Consider the following 17,312-nt stretch of genomic DNA (forward strand, 5'->3'; position numbering starts at 1 on the left):
CATACTTATATCAGATAAACTAGACTTTAAAGGCTGTAACAAGAGATGAAGAAGGGCATTATATAATAATTACAGGGTCTATCCGTCAGGAAGAGCTAACAGTTATAAATGTCTATGCGCCGAATATGGGAGCCCCCAAATTTATAAAACAATTACTCATAAACATAAGCAACCTTATTGATAAGAATGTGGTAATTGCAGGGGACTTTAACACTCCACTTACAGAAATGGACAGATCATCTAGACACACGGTCAATAAAGAAACAAGGGCCCTGAAAGATACATTAGATCAGATGGACTTGACAGATATATTTAGAACTCTGCATCCCAAAGCAACAGAATATACTTTCTTCTCGAGTGCACATGGAACATTCTCCAAGATAGATCATATACTGGGTCACAAAACAGCCCTTCATAAGTATACAAGAATTGAAATTATACCATGCATACTTTCAGACCACAATGCTATGAAGCTTGAAATTAACCACAGGAAAAAGTCTGGAAAACCTCCAAAAGCATGGAGGTTAAAGAACACCCTACTAAAGAATGAGTGGGTCAACTAGGCAATTAGAGAAGAAATTAAAAAATATATGAAAACAAACGAAAATGAAAATACAACAATCCAAACGCTTTGGGAGGCAGCGAAGGCAGTCCTGAGAGGAAAATACATTGCAATCCAGGCCTATCTCAAGAAACAAGAAAAATCCCAAATACAAAATCTAACAGCACACCTAAAGGAAATAGAAGCAGAACAGCAAAGGCAGCCTAAAACCAGAAGAAGAGAAATAATAAAGATCAGAGCAGAAATAAACAATATAGAATCTAAAAAAACTGTGAGCACATCAACGAAACCAAGAGTTGGTTTTTTGAAAAAATAAACAAAATTGACAAACCTCTAGCCAGGCTTCTCAAAAAGAAAAGGGAGATGACCCAAATAGATAAAATCATGAATGAAAATGGAATTATTACAACCAATCCCTCAGAGATACAAACAATTATCAGGGAATACTATGAAAAATTATATGCCAACAAATTGGACAACCTGGAAGAAATGGACAAATTCCTAAACACCCACACTCTTCCAAAACTCAATCAGGAGGAAACAGAAAGCTTGAACAGATCCATAACCAGCAAGGAAATTGAATCAGTTACCAAAAATCTCCCAACAAATAAGAGTCCAGGACCAGATGGCTTCCCAGGAGAGTTCTACCAGACGTTTAAAGCAGAGATAATACCTATCCTTCTCAAGCTATTCCAAGAAATAGAAAGGGAAGGAAAACTTCCAGACTCTATGAAGCCAGTATTACTTTGATTCCCAAACCAGACAGAGACCCAGTAAAAAAAGAGAACTACAGGCCAATATCCCTGATGAATATGGATGCAAAAATTCTCAATAAGATACTAGCAAATCGAATTCAACAGCATATAAAAAGAATTATTCACCATGATCAAATGGGATTCATTCCTGGGATGCAGGGCTGGTTCAACATTCACAAATCAATCGATGTGATACATCACATTAATAAAAGAAAAGAGAAGAACCATATGATCCTGTCAATCGATGCAGAAAAGGCCTTTGACAAAATTCAGCAACGTTTCTTAATAAAAACCCTCGAGAAAGTCGGGATAGAAGGAACATACTTAAACATCATAAAAGCCATTTATGAAAAGCCCACAGCTAACATCTTCCTCAATGGGGAAAAACTGAGAGCTTTTTCCCTGAGATCAGGAACACGACAGGGATGCCCACTCTCACCGCTGTTGTTTAACATAGTGTTAGAAGTTCTAGCATCAGCAATCAGACAACAAAAGGAAATCAAAGCCATCAAAATGGGCAAAGATGAAGTCAAGCTTTCACTTTTTGCAGATGACATGATACTATACATGGAAAATCCGAGAGACTCCACCAAAAGTCTGCTAGAACTGATACATGAATTTAGCAAAGTTGCAGGATACAAAATCAATGTACAGAAATCAGTTGCATTCTTATACACTAACAATGAAGCAACAGAAAGACAAAGAAAGAAACTGATCCCATTCACAATTGCACCAAGAAGCATAAAATACCTAGGAATAAATCTAACCAAAGATGTAAAAGATCTGTATGCTGAAAACTATAGAAAGCTTATGAAGGTAATTGAAGAAGATATAAAGAAATGGAAAGACATTCCCTGCTCATGGATTGGAAGAATAAATATTGTCAAAATGTCAATACTACCCAAAGCTATCTACACATTCAATGCAATCCCAATCAAAATTGCACCAGCATTCTTCTTGAAACTAGAACAAGCAATCCTAAAATTCATATGGAACCACAAAAGGCCCTGAATAGCCAAAGTAATTTTGAAGAAGAAGACCAAAGCAGGAGGCATCACAATCCCAGACTTTAGCCTCTACTGCAAAGCTGTCATCATCAAGACAGCATGGTATTGGCACAAAAACAGACACATAGACCAATGGAATAGAATAGAAACCCCAGAACTAGACCCACAAACGTATGGCCAACTAATCTTTGACAAAGCAGAAAGAACATCCAATGGAAAAAAGTCTCTTTAACAAATGGTGCTGGGAGAACTGGACAGCAACATGCAGAAGGATGAAACTAGACCACTTTCTCACACCATTCACAAAAATAAACTCAAAATGGATTAAGGACCTGAATGTGAGACAGGAAACCATCAAAACCCTAGAGGAGAAAGCAGGAAAAGACCTCTCTGACCTCAGCTGTAGCAATCTCTTACTTGACACATCCCCAAAGGCAAGGGAATTAAAAGCAAAAATGAATTACTGGGACCTTATGAAGATAAAAAGCTTCTGCACAGCAAAGGAAACAACCAACAAAACTAAAAGGCAACCAACGGAATGGGAAAAGATATTTGCAAATGACATATCGGACAAAGGGCTAGTATCCAAAATCTATAAAGAGCTCACCAAACTCCACACCCGAAAAACAAATAACCCAGTGAAGAAATGGGCAGAAAACATGAATAGACACTTCTCTAAAGAAGACATCTGGATGGCCAACAGGCACATAAAAAGATGCTCAACATCGCTCCTTATCAGGGAAATACAAATCAAAACCACACTCAGATATCACCTCACACCAGTCAGAGTAGCCAAAATGAACAAATCAGGAGACTATAGATGCTGGAGAGGCTGTGGAGAAACAGGAAGCCTCTTGCACTGTTGGTGGGAATGCAAATTGGTGCAGCCGCTCTGGAAAGCAGTGTGGAGGTTCCTCAGAAAATTAAAAATAGACCTACCCTATGACCCAGCAATAGCACTGCTAGGAATTTACCCAAGGGATACAGGAGTACTGATGCATAGGGGCACTTGTACCCCAATGTTTATAGCAGCACTCTCAACAATAGCCAAATTATGGAAAGAGCCTAAATGTCCATCAACTGATGAATGGATAAAGAAATTGTGGTTTATATACACAATGGAGTACTACATGGCAATGAGAAAGAACGAAATATGGCCCTTTATAGCAACGTGGATGGAACTGGAGAGTGTGATGCTAAGTGAAATAAGCCATACAGAGAAAGACAGATACCATATGTTTTCCCTCTTATGTGGATCCTGAGAAACTTAACAGAAACCCATGGGGGAGGGGAAGGAAAAAAAAAAAAAGAGGTTAGAGTGGAAGAGAGCCAAAGCATAAGAGACTCTTAAAAACTGAGAACAAACTGAGGGTTGATGGGGGGTGGGAGGGAGGGGAGGGTGGGTGATGGATATTGAGGAGGGCACCTTTTGGGATGAGCACTGGGTGTTGTATGGAAACCAATTTGACAATAAATTTCATATATTGAAAAAAAATAAATAAATTAACAACAACAAAAAAGAACGGTACTACAAGACAACGTTTGGAACCTCCTTGCTGGATAAATCTCCTGAGAACCTACCTTCCCTCTCAAAACTGAAGAAAAGTACTTAAGAATACGAAATATATTTTTACTGAGGTAATTTAAGGTAAAAAATAGGATTCGTATGTTAACTTAAAAAATATGCCTATGAAATGTAATTCTCAAGAGGATTTATTTCATAGTTCTGACTTCCACTTAGATCCAGAAAACTCAGTGTTCTGAGACACTTGGGAAAAATGGAAGCTGAAGATGTCTGGAGAAAACAGACTCGTGTGTTTCAAAGCAAATGGTCACCCTGTCTATTTGCTGAAAACGTGCCTTATACTCAGGCTACCCATTTGTGATTAAAACCATTTAGAAGTTATTTCTGCAGCCCAATAAAATAATAATCATCACAGGGGTGCCTGGGAGGCTCAAGTCAGTTAAGTGTCTGACTCTTGATTTCGGCTCAGGTCATGATCTCATGGTTGTGAGATGGAGCCCTGCCTCAGTATCTATGGTGACAGCATGGAGCCTGCTTGGGCTTCTCTCTCCCTCTCCTTCTGGCCCTCCTCCTGCTCCTGCTCTCTCTCTCAGAAAATAATCATCACAGTCTACAGGCTTGCTCTATGGAAGTTGTGCTTTATCTTGCTGTGTGACTACCTTGGAATTCCAAAGAACGTCCCTTCAGCACCTCTGGCCTGTGGTCTTCCCAGCTGCCCCTTCACCCCATTTGACCCGGATGCATTGTACTCTGCTTCCTACATAGCCATTTGCTTCCTCCTCCTACACACAATTCAGTATATTCTCCTGACACTCATTTTTATTAGTAAAAGAAGTGAAAGTTAATAAAAAAGAAAAAAACCCTATATATATATGTGTGTGTGTGTGTGTGTGTGTGTGTGTGTGTGTGTGTGTGTGTGTATAAATATATACTTAAAAGATAGTTTCCTTTAGGTTTCATACATTCCCACTCCTTTCTGGAACTATAGTTTCATAAACAAGATAGGACAAGAAGAGATAACTTGAGCATGTGTCTCCGTAAAGAAAACTGACTTTAAAAATCTTAGGTGTTTGGGGCACCTGGGTAGCTCAGTCGGTTAAGCATCTGACTCCTGATTTTGGCTCAGGTCATGATCTCATAGTTTATGAGATCAAGTCCCAAGTCAGCCTCCATGCTGACAGCGTGGAGCCTGCTTGAGATTCTCTCTCTCTCTCCCTCTGCCCCTCCCCTTCTCACAGTCTCTCAAAAATAAACTCTGAAATGCAAAAACTGTTTTAAAAAAAATCTTGGGTGTTTTATTAGACTAGACCATAGCCTGAGATTCTAAATTCTGGGGGCCAAGATAAAACTGAAAAACTAGATCTCGGGCTCTGAACTCCTGAGAATTTTCTCTGTGGTGTGTGTGTGTTTAAACAATTAGCAACACTGTTCAGAATTCTTAAGACTTAAAACCAAATGTTATGTATTTTGTCAATTTAAAGCATTTCAGGGCCATGGTTCATGTGTAACATGTAACCTGAGAGTTAGAATCAAGGGCAAAAGGTCATCAACCTGTGTGGGAGTTCTGGTTCCTACTACCCCAGAGCAATCTAGAAATCAGGTGGAGGACGCATATAGCCTACCCCACCCGCCACCCCTCCCAGCTATGCTCACAGGTCTGGCAGAGCGGGCCAAACAGCAGCAAACTGCAAGAGTGACATAGGGAGTAGGAAGCTAGAAAGGGGGTACAAGAAAGGGGGGGGCAAAGATAAGGAGAGAGCAGGGAAGAAAGAGTAAAAGGGGAAAAGGATGAAGAAAAGAAGGGAGAGATGAGGAGAAGAAAGTAAGAAGAGGGCAAAGACGCTGGGAAAACAGTAGGCTTGGATCTCCAAACCTTTTTCACTTTGTGTCCCAAAGAGGGCGTGAGGGTGTCTGAAGCAAAGCCGCACAGAGAGAGCTTAACCAGCACACCGGGAGACTTGCCAGGGTGTGGGAAGACAGAAGGATAAACACAACGAGGTGACACCTTTTGGTTTGAGCAGGATGGAAAGATACCTTTTATTATATATGTAATAATTATACTTTTAAGAACTTTCATAAGGCAGTCCCAATCTAGAGACTGCCTTCCAGAGGAAATTAATTTCATTACCTTATATTCTAAGTATTTTTGAAACTCCTGATCATTACAAATAAGGCAGAGCCCACGACAGGGGACTATCCCCAAGCACGACCGCATGGAAATAGATCTGACGGCCCACACTGGCTGAGGAACGGCTGAGGGGCATCCTGAGAGAACGGGAAGGTTACACTATCCTTAGAGTCTCAGTTCACTTCCTAAACTCTGACGTTCTGGGGAGAAGACCTCAGAACACATGGCCATCATCGCTCAGTGGAAGAGAGGGTATTAAAACAATTTCCCCATCAAAACCAAACTAAACCCAACAACGCTCTGATTTGGGAATGTAATCACATAATACCTGCTTGGCAAAAACGTATGGTTGGCTATAGAACAAAAAGAACTATCTAAATCTAAACTATTGCCTCTTAATCCTTTAATTAGACTAAATCCTTGAGAAGGAAGCAAAATTCATTGTTACTGAAGGAAATCAAGAGCAAATACAGACTGTGACATACCTACATACACATGTGCACACACACATAACTATGTGTTCAGATAAATATGAATAAACACTCATGCTGAAGGGCTCACAGTCTAAAAAGAAATTTATTTGTTTATGAGAGCCATGATTTGGAACATTAGAAAGTTCTCTGGATAAACGCTGGGAAAAACGTGGTGAGAGGGCGAGACTCAGCAACCCCTGGGCATGTCAAAGCCCTCTTGGGTGAACTCTGTTCTGACTTCAGGCCAAAGGTGTTTGCTCGTGGTGCCCTGACATCTGAGTGGCTGGAAGGCCCTGGCTCTGGAGAACTTATTTGGGACCTTTCTTCTTCTTCTTTTTCACTGGTATTTCATCTAATATAGCATCCACTGCTACCTCAACTTGCTTTCGTAGCTTTTTCTTTTGTTTCCTTTTTTTGGGCTTTGGGGCAATGTCCTGGTCATCAGGTGGCCACACACAATCCTCTCCATCCTCAGCAGAAACACCAGAATTCTCGTCCCAACAAGGGTCTCTGAGCTGCCATTCAACTTGGTCTCTCTTCTTCTTGGCCTTGGGTTCGGTGTAATTCTCCACATTTTTATCTTTTGCCTCCTTCTTTCTTTTCTTTCCCCTTTTTCTTTCCATTTGGGTCTCTGTGAGGTCAGGCCCTGCAGCTATGACCTGTGGCTTATTCTTTAGCTCTGCCATCCGCTTGGCGAAGTACTCCTGGATGGTGAAGGCACTGGTTGTTGTAGTGGAGGGTGCATTCCCATCTGGAGTGGCAGGGCTGGAATCATCCTAAGGTGGGGAAGAAAGTTAAAATCAGTTAGGCATCAGCTGGTTACTCCTCACAGCATCCTGGGGGCCTGCACACGGAGCCACTCTCACTCACCAGTAGACCAGGCTGAGTGCCTGGCTTCCCCCTCATCTCTTTCTCTCCCCGTTGGTAGAGCTGAACTGCAAAGCACAGAACAAGGCGGCCAGACACTGGCTGAAAGCTGTATTCAACCAGACAGAAGCTAACTTCATATGTTAGCTTCGTAAGTCACCTACCTGGAATTCTGAGTAAACAGCTCCTTAGCAACAATGTTATAAATGATGACTAGGTTACCAGAGTCTCCCTTAAAAAACATGGACACTGAAGTCCTCTAGCTTTGTGATTTTGTTGGACACCTATTTCAGCTCTGTTATCAATTAGACAAGTCTCTGTGCATTAGACCTAGAAACACAGATGACACATGCCTATGTTAACCCTTCCTATAACAGGAGCCCAACACCAACCGGAAGCTGGTGTGTCAGGAACACCTGTCTCCTCTGAAGGCAGAGGGTGGCCCTCCAGGAGAGGACACACCGTGACTGGAAGTGAAGGTGTTCCTTCCTCTTCTCAGAAAGAACAGGTTAGCATGAGGAGTCGTCTTTCCCTCGGCTGGGGGCGGAGAGAAGGGAGATGGCCCCATCCCTACCCTGACATGGATTAGATACTCATGGGTGTGTTAGTCTTTTTTCCAAATGTGAAGAATTTACTCACTCAGAACAGCAGGGATTAAGTAGGGTTTATATTTTAATTTTAAATAAACACATTCAGCTGTAAGGCTTTAGAAGTGAGAAAATTCCTAATAGGCTAGAATAAAAAATGAAATGTTGGTATCACCATATGGGTTGTGGCTGGCTGGCAGTAAGGCAATGAAAACATGTGAGAGGAAAGAAAGTACCTACAAGATAAAGAATATAAGGACTATGCTTTAAGTCATGTCAATATCTAAAACTGTGCCCACAGAAAATTTTAAAGTAATCAAGCCATTAAATAATAATGCTAAACTTAGGTTTCCATAATTACCTGGCTTCTTCCTTCATATTTACTTATTTTCACAGGAAGAGACTGGTTGTCTGACCCTTTCATGTTGGAAGGGTGGATAAACGGTTTTCTGAATAAATCAGTTTGAAAACTAGCATTTTACAAATTATTCTGAACTTGGCAGGCAAAGTTCTGCCTGTGCAGCGAACTTTATCACAAACCAACACATATAAACAGACTATGCATTTTCTTTTTTTTTTTAATTTTTTTTTAAGTTTATTTATTTTTGAGACAGAGAGAGACAGAGCATGAATGGGGGAGGGTCAGAGAGAGAGGGAGACACAGAATCGGAAGCAGGCTCCAGGCTCTGAGCCATCAGCCCAGAGCCCGACGCGGGGCTCGAACTCACAGACCGTGAGATCGTGACCTGAGCCGAAGTCGGACGCTCAACCGACTGAGCCACCCAGGCGCCCCTGCATTTTCTTGACACAGAACTCAAAAACCAGCTCAGTGGAATTAACGTAGCATCCAGCAGAATTAATATTCCATCAACGAACAATTGGGCTTTGAGTGTCCACTGCCCCAGGGGGCTCTCCAAAGGGTATCTCACCTTGTATCACAACGTATCCAATCAACACACACCTTATTTTACTCAAGACCCAAAACACAAAATTGTGTGGCCGATTTTCAAATTTTGAAATGTAAAATGCAGAACATATAGAATAAACCAACTAAGACTTAGGAAGAAGTTCAAATGTTACCTATCAGCATTCAATTCTGGCTGCAATCCCATTGGGTAATTGTGCAAAAAAATTAAAAATAGCTGCCCCAGGAGAAAAACACAAGGTCATTTGTCTTTTTATTTCTTAAATGTTGAAAAAGCTGAAGTTCTGCACAGCAGAACAAAAAGTCTTCTCAAGGTCTCCTGGTGTTAGCTAATCCGGGTTTAATGGACAAGAACGGTCTTGCCTTCCATTTAAGGGCACACAACCACACCCAGACAGTAGATAGTCTGTGAAGGTGGCCCGTTTATGTAAAACAGATCTCATTTAGTTTCATGGCATTAAAAGGAGTTTATCTTATGTGGGCCAACTCTTCTGTGTCTGAGGAACTCAAATTTAAATTATATCTTATGGCTCCTTACCTTGCTCACCTATTTATTACCTCCTGAATTCCTGCTGTTAACAGTTAAATCACAGAACTAGCTGCTGGTATTAATCACACTTTTAACTATTAGGAAATATAAGACTATTTTTGAGTCACTTGTTGAATTCAGCAGGCCTTTCTAATCCCAGAAAATAACTATGCTCATAATTAACTCCTTATGGTGATAAGGATTTTAATAACCATGGGCTACTGCACACCAAGCTTAGCAGGGCATGGAGACAAGCAAGAGGTGCCAGCACCCAAATCCGATTTATCTCAAAGAAAGTGTAGGCAAAACAAAGACTTGATGAAGGGAGCCATTTAAGGCCAAGGGCAGCCACCCTCCCACACTACAGGAATGTATCTGTTTTAAAAACCATGGTAACAGCAGGAATCAGTTGCAGATCTGAATTCCTGTAGGAGCAGTGCCCAGGATTCATACTTCATAAGTCCATATTTTATGATTTTATAAATTATAAACCTAGTTTTACTAGAGTGATTGTAATCCCAGTTTCTAGATTCTTGTCCGTGAATATGAAAAATGTACAGCTTTTCAAGAAAACAAGGACTTTTCATATTTCGTATCTACGTCAAAGTAAGTACCGAAAAAAGCAAGAGTTACTTTCTAGTTGTTTGAAATACAAACAATTTGCACCTTTCCACATTTCCATTAAACACACAATACAACCTCAAAAAAAAAAAAAATCTGTAATACCAAATGTCACTTTAACTACTTTGTAAACTTTGAGAATGCACCAGTTTGCTAACAATGTTCTAAAAACTAGTAAAATAAATTCACAAATAGGTTGAAAACTTCCAGTTCCATATTAAACACTACCAAAGGAGATATGGTTAGCTAGTCACCTTAGTAAACATTTGATTCAAGCTTAGGGATTCAGAAACTTTTTTGTTTTCTTTTTAATTCTAATTCTTTCTGTTAACTAATGGAGGTCCTCAGGTAAATCCCATAACCTCTCTAGGCTTCAATTACCTATTATCAAGCCAAAGAAGTAGCTCAAACAAAGTAACTTCTTTTTTTTTTTTTTTTTTAAGATTTACTTTTCAGCGACAGAGAGAGACAGAGTGTGAGTGGGGGAGGGGCAGAGAGAGAGGGAGACAGAGAATCCAAAGCAGGCCCCAGGCTCTGAGCTGTCAGCACAGAGCCAGACGGGGGGCTCGAACTCATGGACCGCGAGATCATGACCTCAGCTGAAGTCGGATGCTTAACTGACTGAGCCACCCAGGCGCCCCAAAATGAGGTAACTTCTAAGGTCCCCTGAAGGCCTAAAATTTCCTGATCTCTGAAGAGACACTTGTGGCTGGCTCCTTCTCTATGATATAAGAGAGGAGAGAAGGTTCAGTGAGACAGTATACAAGCAGGCAGATCAACTCTGTTCATTGAAAACTACCACCCCACTGCTAAGCCAAGCAGTGAGACCAATCTACCTACAGTCTACCTGTGGAAACTTTTTTACACCACTTGTAAGAATGCATGTAGCAGAAGAGCAGATCCAGTAAGACCATTCAGAAGAGGTGAAAGAGCCAAATACTGTTTTGTACTGAACAGCCGTTTAGAATTTGCTTAAAAGAACGGACACTATATAGAGGCTAAAATCAATAAAAACAAAAACTGGAGGATGCATCTATTTTACACCTACATCCTAGAAATCATCCCAAATTCAAAGGAAGGTAGTAAAAATCTAAAACTTTAAAAAATAATAAGCTCTCATTTTGTACTTAACAATTTTGAAGGTTCTCTTTTTCTAGACCTTGGCTTGAAAATCTCCACTGATCTTTCACATACCCTAACCTTGTGTTCTCCAAAGGCACAGCAAGGGAAATGCTAATGATTTTACCCGACTAGAATAAAAAATGTGGTGGGCTTCTGTAATGAATAACCTGGCAACCTCTCCCTTGGCTTTTATGCCTCCACAATCTAGGATTCTTTAAGTCCCGGCTTGAGAACGGCATGTGCAAGAAGAAATGCGGGCTTTCGCTGGGGTCCAGTGACGCATGCAGGTGGGAGAGTCGTATGTGTTGGAGCTGGGCTCTGACATGGGCACCCCTAGCCTTTGTGCCGACCGTGACCGGTCAGTTCACAAGACTCCACACTCAGCCAGGGCAGGCACGTGTCCAATGTAGCTGTGCATGCCCAGGACTTAGGATGAATAAGCTTTTCAAAGAAAGAGGTCCGTGAATGAGGAGGGGAAATGGTAATGGAAATTAATAAAACAGTTTAAAACACCTCTTCCTAAATCTGTAATCTACCCATTGTACTACCTTCTTTTTTTGTCAATCAGAAAGGCCCAAGGTACATTTAGAGACTTTAAATATTTTTGATGTACTTTAGAAACTACTCTTGTGTTGCTCTAAAAACTGTTTCATGAGTTAATACTGTCTGTTCCCAGAAAGCCTCAGTGTTCTCCTTTCTTTCAGAGCATAGAAGAGTATGTGTTGAAAAAACATTTGATAATCAGTCTTCCCAAATGATAGCTAGGGACTTAATTTCTACCCAATTAATAAATACTCTGTGGGTGAGAACTCAGGAGGACCTGTTTCTCACTTCACAGAACCTCAATGGGTTCAAGCTAGAAAAACCGTGTGGGAACACTCCATGCAATCACATATGGCAACTTTCCCCAAAGTGGCCACACCTGGGGGTACTGAAGGAAGCAGCTATCATTTCTTGGATGCCTTCAACATGCCAGTCACTTATTATCATAAGTCATCTCATGTGACCCTCAAAGCAACCTGAGGAGAGGCATTCTATTTTACAGAGGCAGAAATGGACACTCAAAACACTTAACTGTGCAGTAGATCTTGTGGCAGGAACCGGCAGCAGGGGGATTCAGCCCAAGACTGCCAGACACAAAGCCCTTTCTCTTTCCACTCGGCATCCTAACTTTTAGCCTGTCACACAGACTCACTTGTCACTGTTCCTCTCCTTCAGAAATCATCCTAAAACTGAAATATATGTTCCTTGGTCATATAACCCATGGACTCAGCTTTGATGAGGGCAGAAATTAACTGATGCAAAGCTTCAGTGTAGAAAAAAATGTCACCAGAAATAGATACTACTTTCGAAACAGAACAAAGACTCTTGTCTAGTTTGCAATTTATAAAAATAAAAAATAGCCCAAAGCCAGGTTTAAGAGTTTTTTAATTAGTCACATTAGGATGTAAATTCACTTAGCAAAGTGTGAGTGTTTTGAAGCAGGAAGTAAAAGCCAAGTCCAACCTTCCACCTAAGGCAAGACTCCCTGCTGGACAAATGTCTTACAACCTCCACCTGGACACTTTGAATGCAGACAGCGATCAGTTGGTGAGGCAGGCGGCCCCTCCTACTGTTGACTTGCTTTGTCTGTTTTCTCTCAGCAACATTTAGATCAAGTGGTTCAAGACTGCATACTGTGTGCCAATTACACCGAATTACCAGTTCCCAATTACCACTGGCAGTTCCGAACAAAACTGTTTTTGTTTTGGCGGTTCCAAATTACCACTGGGATTAGGGACGGTGGGGCAGAATGGATGCAAAGGAAACAAGACCTTGCAGAGGGAGATCCTGAAGACATCAATTATAATATAACGCAACCATCTCAGGTGCCTGGAAGATGCCCCAAGCTATGCATGTCAACTTTTCTCAAATGTCTACAGAATTATGAGTTTGTTCTTTGTTTCTCTTAAGTATTTCTCTCTAGAGGCTCTGCAGCTTAATGAGCTATGTGCTCAAGCACTTCTGGGTTCACAATCTGTGCCTTTCAAACATGTGTACTAAACTGGATTAACAGCAGAATGCCCAAATAAAGAGTATTCTCTTGATTGCTCTCAGAAGAATGTTGTTAGTATCTTGCAGGGCAGGAAAACAAAGCAGTCTGGATTGAAGATTCAGTTAGGTGTTTGGGGCAAATATAAAATCTTAACTCATGGTAGCGGACTAGTCCAGGGGTGAGGTTTCAAAGGCAAAAGCCTTTCAGCTCACCAGCCTTTCTCATATGTCACTGCTGATCTTAAGTGATAAGATGACTGAAGCCTTTTGATTTCCACGTTAAAACACAGAGAGCATGCTGCAACAGTAATCCTTCAATGAACTTTCCTCATTGAAAGAAAAGGTAGACATCCAGAGCTCAAGAGTAATGGATTTAGCCACTGGAGTTATTAGCTCTGATAGCTATTGCCTGTGATGAACTCATGTTCACTTTCAGTCTCATCTGTCTGTCCTCAGCTTGTGTTGGATTAGTCTGTGAAAAGTTAAGAAAGCTTGGCAAGTGAGTAGTTTGAAAGAACATTTTGTATCTTTTCCAAGTTTTTCACCAGGACAGTTCTGACAAACACAAATTACGTCTTGATCTACTCTTGGGTTGTCGAAATTGCATCCATTCATTTTGGACAGATATAAATTCATGAAGTGGTTTCATCACTTGTCAAGATGAAAGTCCTGCCAGAAATGTGTATGCACTAAACCCTCTGCCAATGGAGGGGGCAGGGTGGGCTGATGCAGTCACTCGGTATGTGGGCCGATGATGTTCTCGCAGATTTTTTACACATAGGTGCACCACCTTCTTCTTCTTCTTTTTTTTTAAGTTTATTTATTTATTATGAGAGAGAGAGAGGCAGAGACAGAGAAAAAGAGTGGAGGAGGGCCAGAAAGAGAGGGAGAGGGAGAATCCCAAGCAGGCTTTGCACTGTCAGCAAGGAGCCTGATGTGGTGCTCGAGCACACACACTGTGAGATCATGACCTGAGCTGGAACCAAGAGTCGGACGCTTAGCCGACTAAGCCACCTGGGCACCCAGGTGCATCACCTTTTTGAAGACCAAGTGCAAAACTGCCTCTTTCAACAAGCCTGATCCCTTGTGGAACATCCTGTCTTGTTTACTGTCTGTGACTAGCAATTAATTAATGACTTCTGTTTTCTGATTTTGTGTATTTGCTTTGTAAGCATCTTCCCAAGGAAATGTTAAGTTCCTTGAGGGGAAAGACCATTATTATTTCATTTATATTCAGCACACATACTCTCTAATAAGGAACAACTGCATGGTGAGTGCTCAAGGAAAGCACACAAAACACCAGCCTACAAGGCTTGAAAGATACCCCCACTGCCACCCACTGAGCCATAAGCTTTGTATTTGTTGGTACCGATATGTCTGCATGCCAAGCAGGCCTAATGACTAGAAGGTGCTTGGAAGAGTAGGAAGGAGACAGTTAGCATTTTGTAGTGTATATTCTTTCCATCCAGATGAAACCATTCCCTTCTCATCAGATGCCACCAGGCCTCCTGGTGCACACTGCTTCTCTAACTACTGCAAGGTACAGTGAGTGCCTTTCAGAGTGATCAGCCAATTACTTCCTGTGGCCCTTAGTGCTGTGGAGGAGCTCGGTCAACCAATCCACACACTTCTCTGGTCTATTACTACACGTTTCCATAGTCACCTCCCAGTTGGAAAAGAAAAAAATAGGTCCTATTGTATGAGAACCGTCACATGCACTCTGTGCACTGGGTGAACACAGCAACAAAACCACATGCATGGGCTGAACTGTTTTTGTAAAAGAAAAAGTTGGACAGCAAGAAAGTTCTCGGGCATATCAGAGGCAAAGGTAGGGAGGGGCTTATTCTGAGAAGACAAATAGCTGGATGAAAGTTCCACTAGAAGCCCCTGGTGGCAAGCTGTTAAGGTACAGGTATGTTGTATCTTGAGCAGAAAATACAACCTGGGAAAGCCTCTGATTCTAGGGAGTCAACTAAATGGGTCTGTCTCTAAAGGGTAAGCTAAGCAGTGGTCCATACCGTTAGATAGAAAGCAAGAAGTGTGCCACCACACTGGCATTTCTTTTGCTTTCTAGGTACCTTTTTGGTTTCCGTATAATAGGAAACATTCAGTGTTTTACTGACAAAGAGCTGTTTGCACTCACAAAAGGTTTATTGAAGTGTGAAATTCTGTGTTTTTTTTTTTTTTTTTTTTCAAGATCTCCATCACTCACTCTGGAGTTAGGCTAAACATACCAAGTCTCAGCTGTAACCAGTCTTAGGGAATCTACCTGGGAAACACAATTGTTTTTAGTATTAGAAAGCATCACAAGGGTTAAAAACAAATGTAAAACTCCACCTGATTGAAGACAAGTTTTGATTAAAAGTTGGGGTAAAAATAAAAAATATAATGGGGCACTTGGGTGGCTCAATTGGTTGAGTGTCTGACTCTTGATTTCGGCTCTGGTCATGATCTCAGGGTCATGGGATCGAGCCTCATGTTGGGCTCTGTGCTGTCAAGCCTGCTTGAGATTTCCTCTCTCTCTCCCTCTACGCCTCTACCCTGCTCATGTTCTCTCTCTCTCAGGGTGGAGGGGAGGTTTTTACATTTTATTTTTTAAATTTATTTTTGAGAGAGACAGCATGAGTGGGGAAGGGGCGGGGGAGGAGAGGGAGAGAGAGAGAGAAAATCCCAAGCAGACTCCATACTGTCAGCACAGAGCCCAATGTAGAGCTCGAGCTCATGAACCATGAGATCATGACCTGAACTGAAATCTATAGAGTCAGATGCTTAACCGACTGAGCCACCCAGATGCTCCAGTTTTTACATTTTAAATTGGGGGGAAAATCAAAAGAATATGTCATGACATGTAAAAATTATGTGAATTTCAAATATCAGTGTCTATAAATAAAGTTTTGAATTTCATCAGTAAAAAATCTGTAGAAGTGTGTTTTCTCTCTAGTATATAAATATAGATGCTAAGTAAGTATGTGCTGAACAAAGAAATGAACAAATTTATCATAAAATATGATCTGCTGTTTGGAAATGTTGGATGCTTTTGAAGTATACACACACACATACCCATACAGACTCATATACATACACATATATATGGAACTGGGGGGCTTTGGATTTGATGGGAGTCTTCAATCTCTTGTCTCCTGCTAACTTCCTGAATTAATGCTAGTGAATGGTGGAGAGGCTGCTAACTGCTGTCTGACTTCAAGTAGCAAAGGATGGTAGACAAGGAGAAAGTCTGGTGATGAAGTGACCAGATATCAAAGAGAACTTTCAACACCCTCTAAGCCTATAGATAACTTTCTAATAATTAGGCATCAGAACTTTGCTTGGAATTTACAAACTCCAACAAATAAACTGGACATCTCAGAGAAGATAATGGGGAACTGGAGGGGACAAAATATCTCACTCTGTACTGGACAACTGTAGAGCAATACAAATAATGCCAAATTCCTCATATGAAGGCCAATGCTAACAAAGCTGTTCATTTCTTTTTTTTTTTCCAGTTGCCTTGTCAGCTGCTCAAATTACCATTCATTAAGAAAAGCCAACATAAACATGTTTTAAAAGGATGGTTCTCTATGGCAACAACTTCTCAAGTAACTGACATCAAAACTATTGACAAGAGTCATACAGCCTCTGGGGAAAAAGTGGGGAAAGAAAAAAGGAGCAGGTTTCCTGCCTCCCTGAAAGGTCCTAAGGCTTGGAAAGTTGCAGTGACTCATGTGACAACATTTCACAACATACTGGCCCTTATAAGATAAACGAGGCTCCTCCAAAGCTAGAAATGATCAATGTGACATAAGCACCAACTTCTTTGAATGAAATCTAAAAATAATCCAAAATGACTACATTTTATAATTCTAGGTCAACTGGTTCTCTTCGTTGCTCCCTGGAGGCAGGACGAATAGTTTTATCCACAGTTGAAGGCTAGTATCTGAATCTCAAAGAACAGAAGCAGAGGCTAACAGAGGATGTCTCTTCCATCTTTACTCCACACAAGACTTCAAAGTTGCTAAGGAATCATGAAAACTCAAATTTAGGCCCCTTATTATAGAAAGAATAGCATTTTTTGAAGAATTCAGAGAACCTAGTATTTTGAAAGTAGGATTAGAACAGAAATAGTTATCTGGAATACTCAAGATTATTTTAAAGAGAGAGGTAAATTAATTTAGGTAAG

The 17,312-nt window shown here is 41.0% G+C and overlaps 1 protein-coding gene across 5 annotated transcripts in view; it reads right to left on the reverse strand.

The window, feature by feature from the left end:
- Positions 1 to 6,534: 6,534 nt before the first annotated feature.
- The window catches only part of PINX1 (PIN2 (TERF1) interacting telomerase inhibitor 1), an 88,553-nt gene continuing 77,775 nt past the window's right edge, over positions 6,535 to 17,312 (reverse strand). For all 5 annotated transcript variants that reach the window (XM_015073170.3, XM_053216687.1, XM_015073171.3 and 2 more), the window contains one exon: positions 6,535 to 7,226. In XM_015073170.3, the coding sequence (XP_014928656.1) occupies positions 6,759 to 7,226 (468 nt within the window). In that variant the 3' untranslated portion in view covers positions 6,535 to 6,758. The remainder of the gene's footprint in view (positions 7,227 to 17,312) is intronic.

The sequence above is a fragment of the Acinonyx jubatus genome, chromosome B1 (genome assembly GCF_027475565.1).
Source record: "Acinonyx jubatus isolate Ajub_Pintada_27869175 chromosome B1, VMU_Ajub_asm_v1.0, whole genome shotgun sequence".
NCBI lineage: Eukaryota > Metazoa > Chordata > Mammalia > Carnivora > Felidae > Acinonyx > Acinonyx jubatus.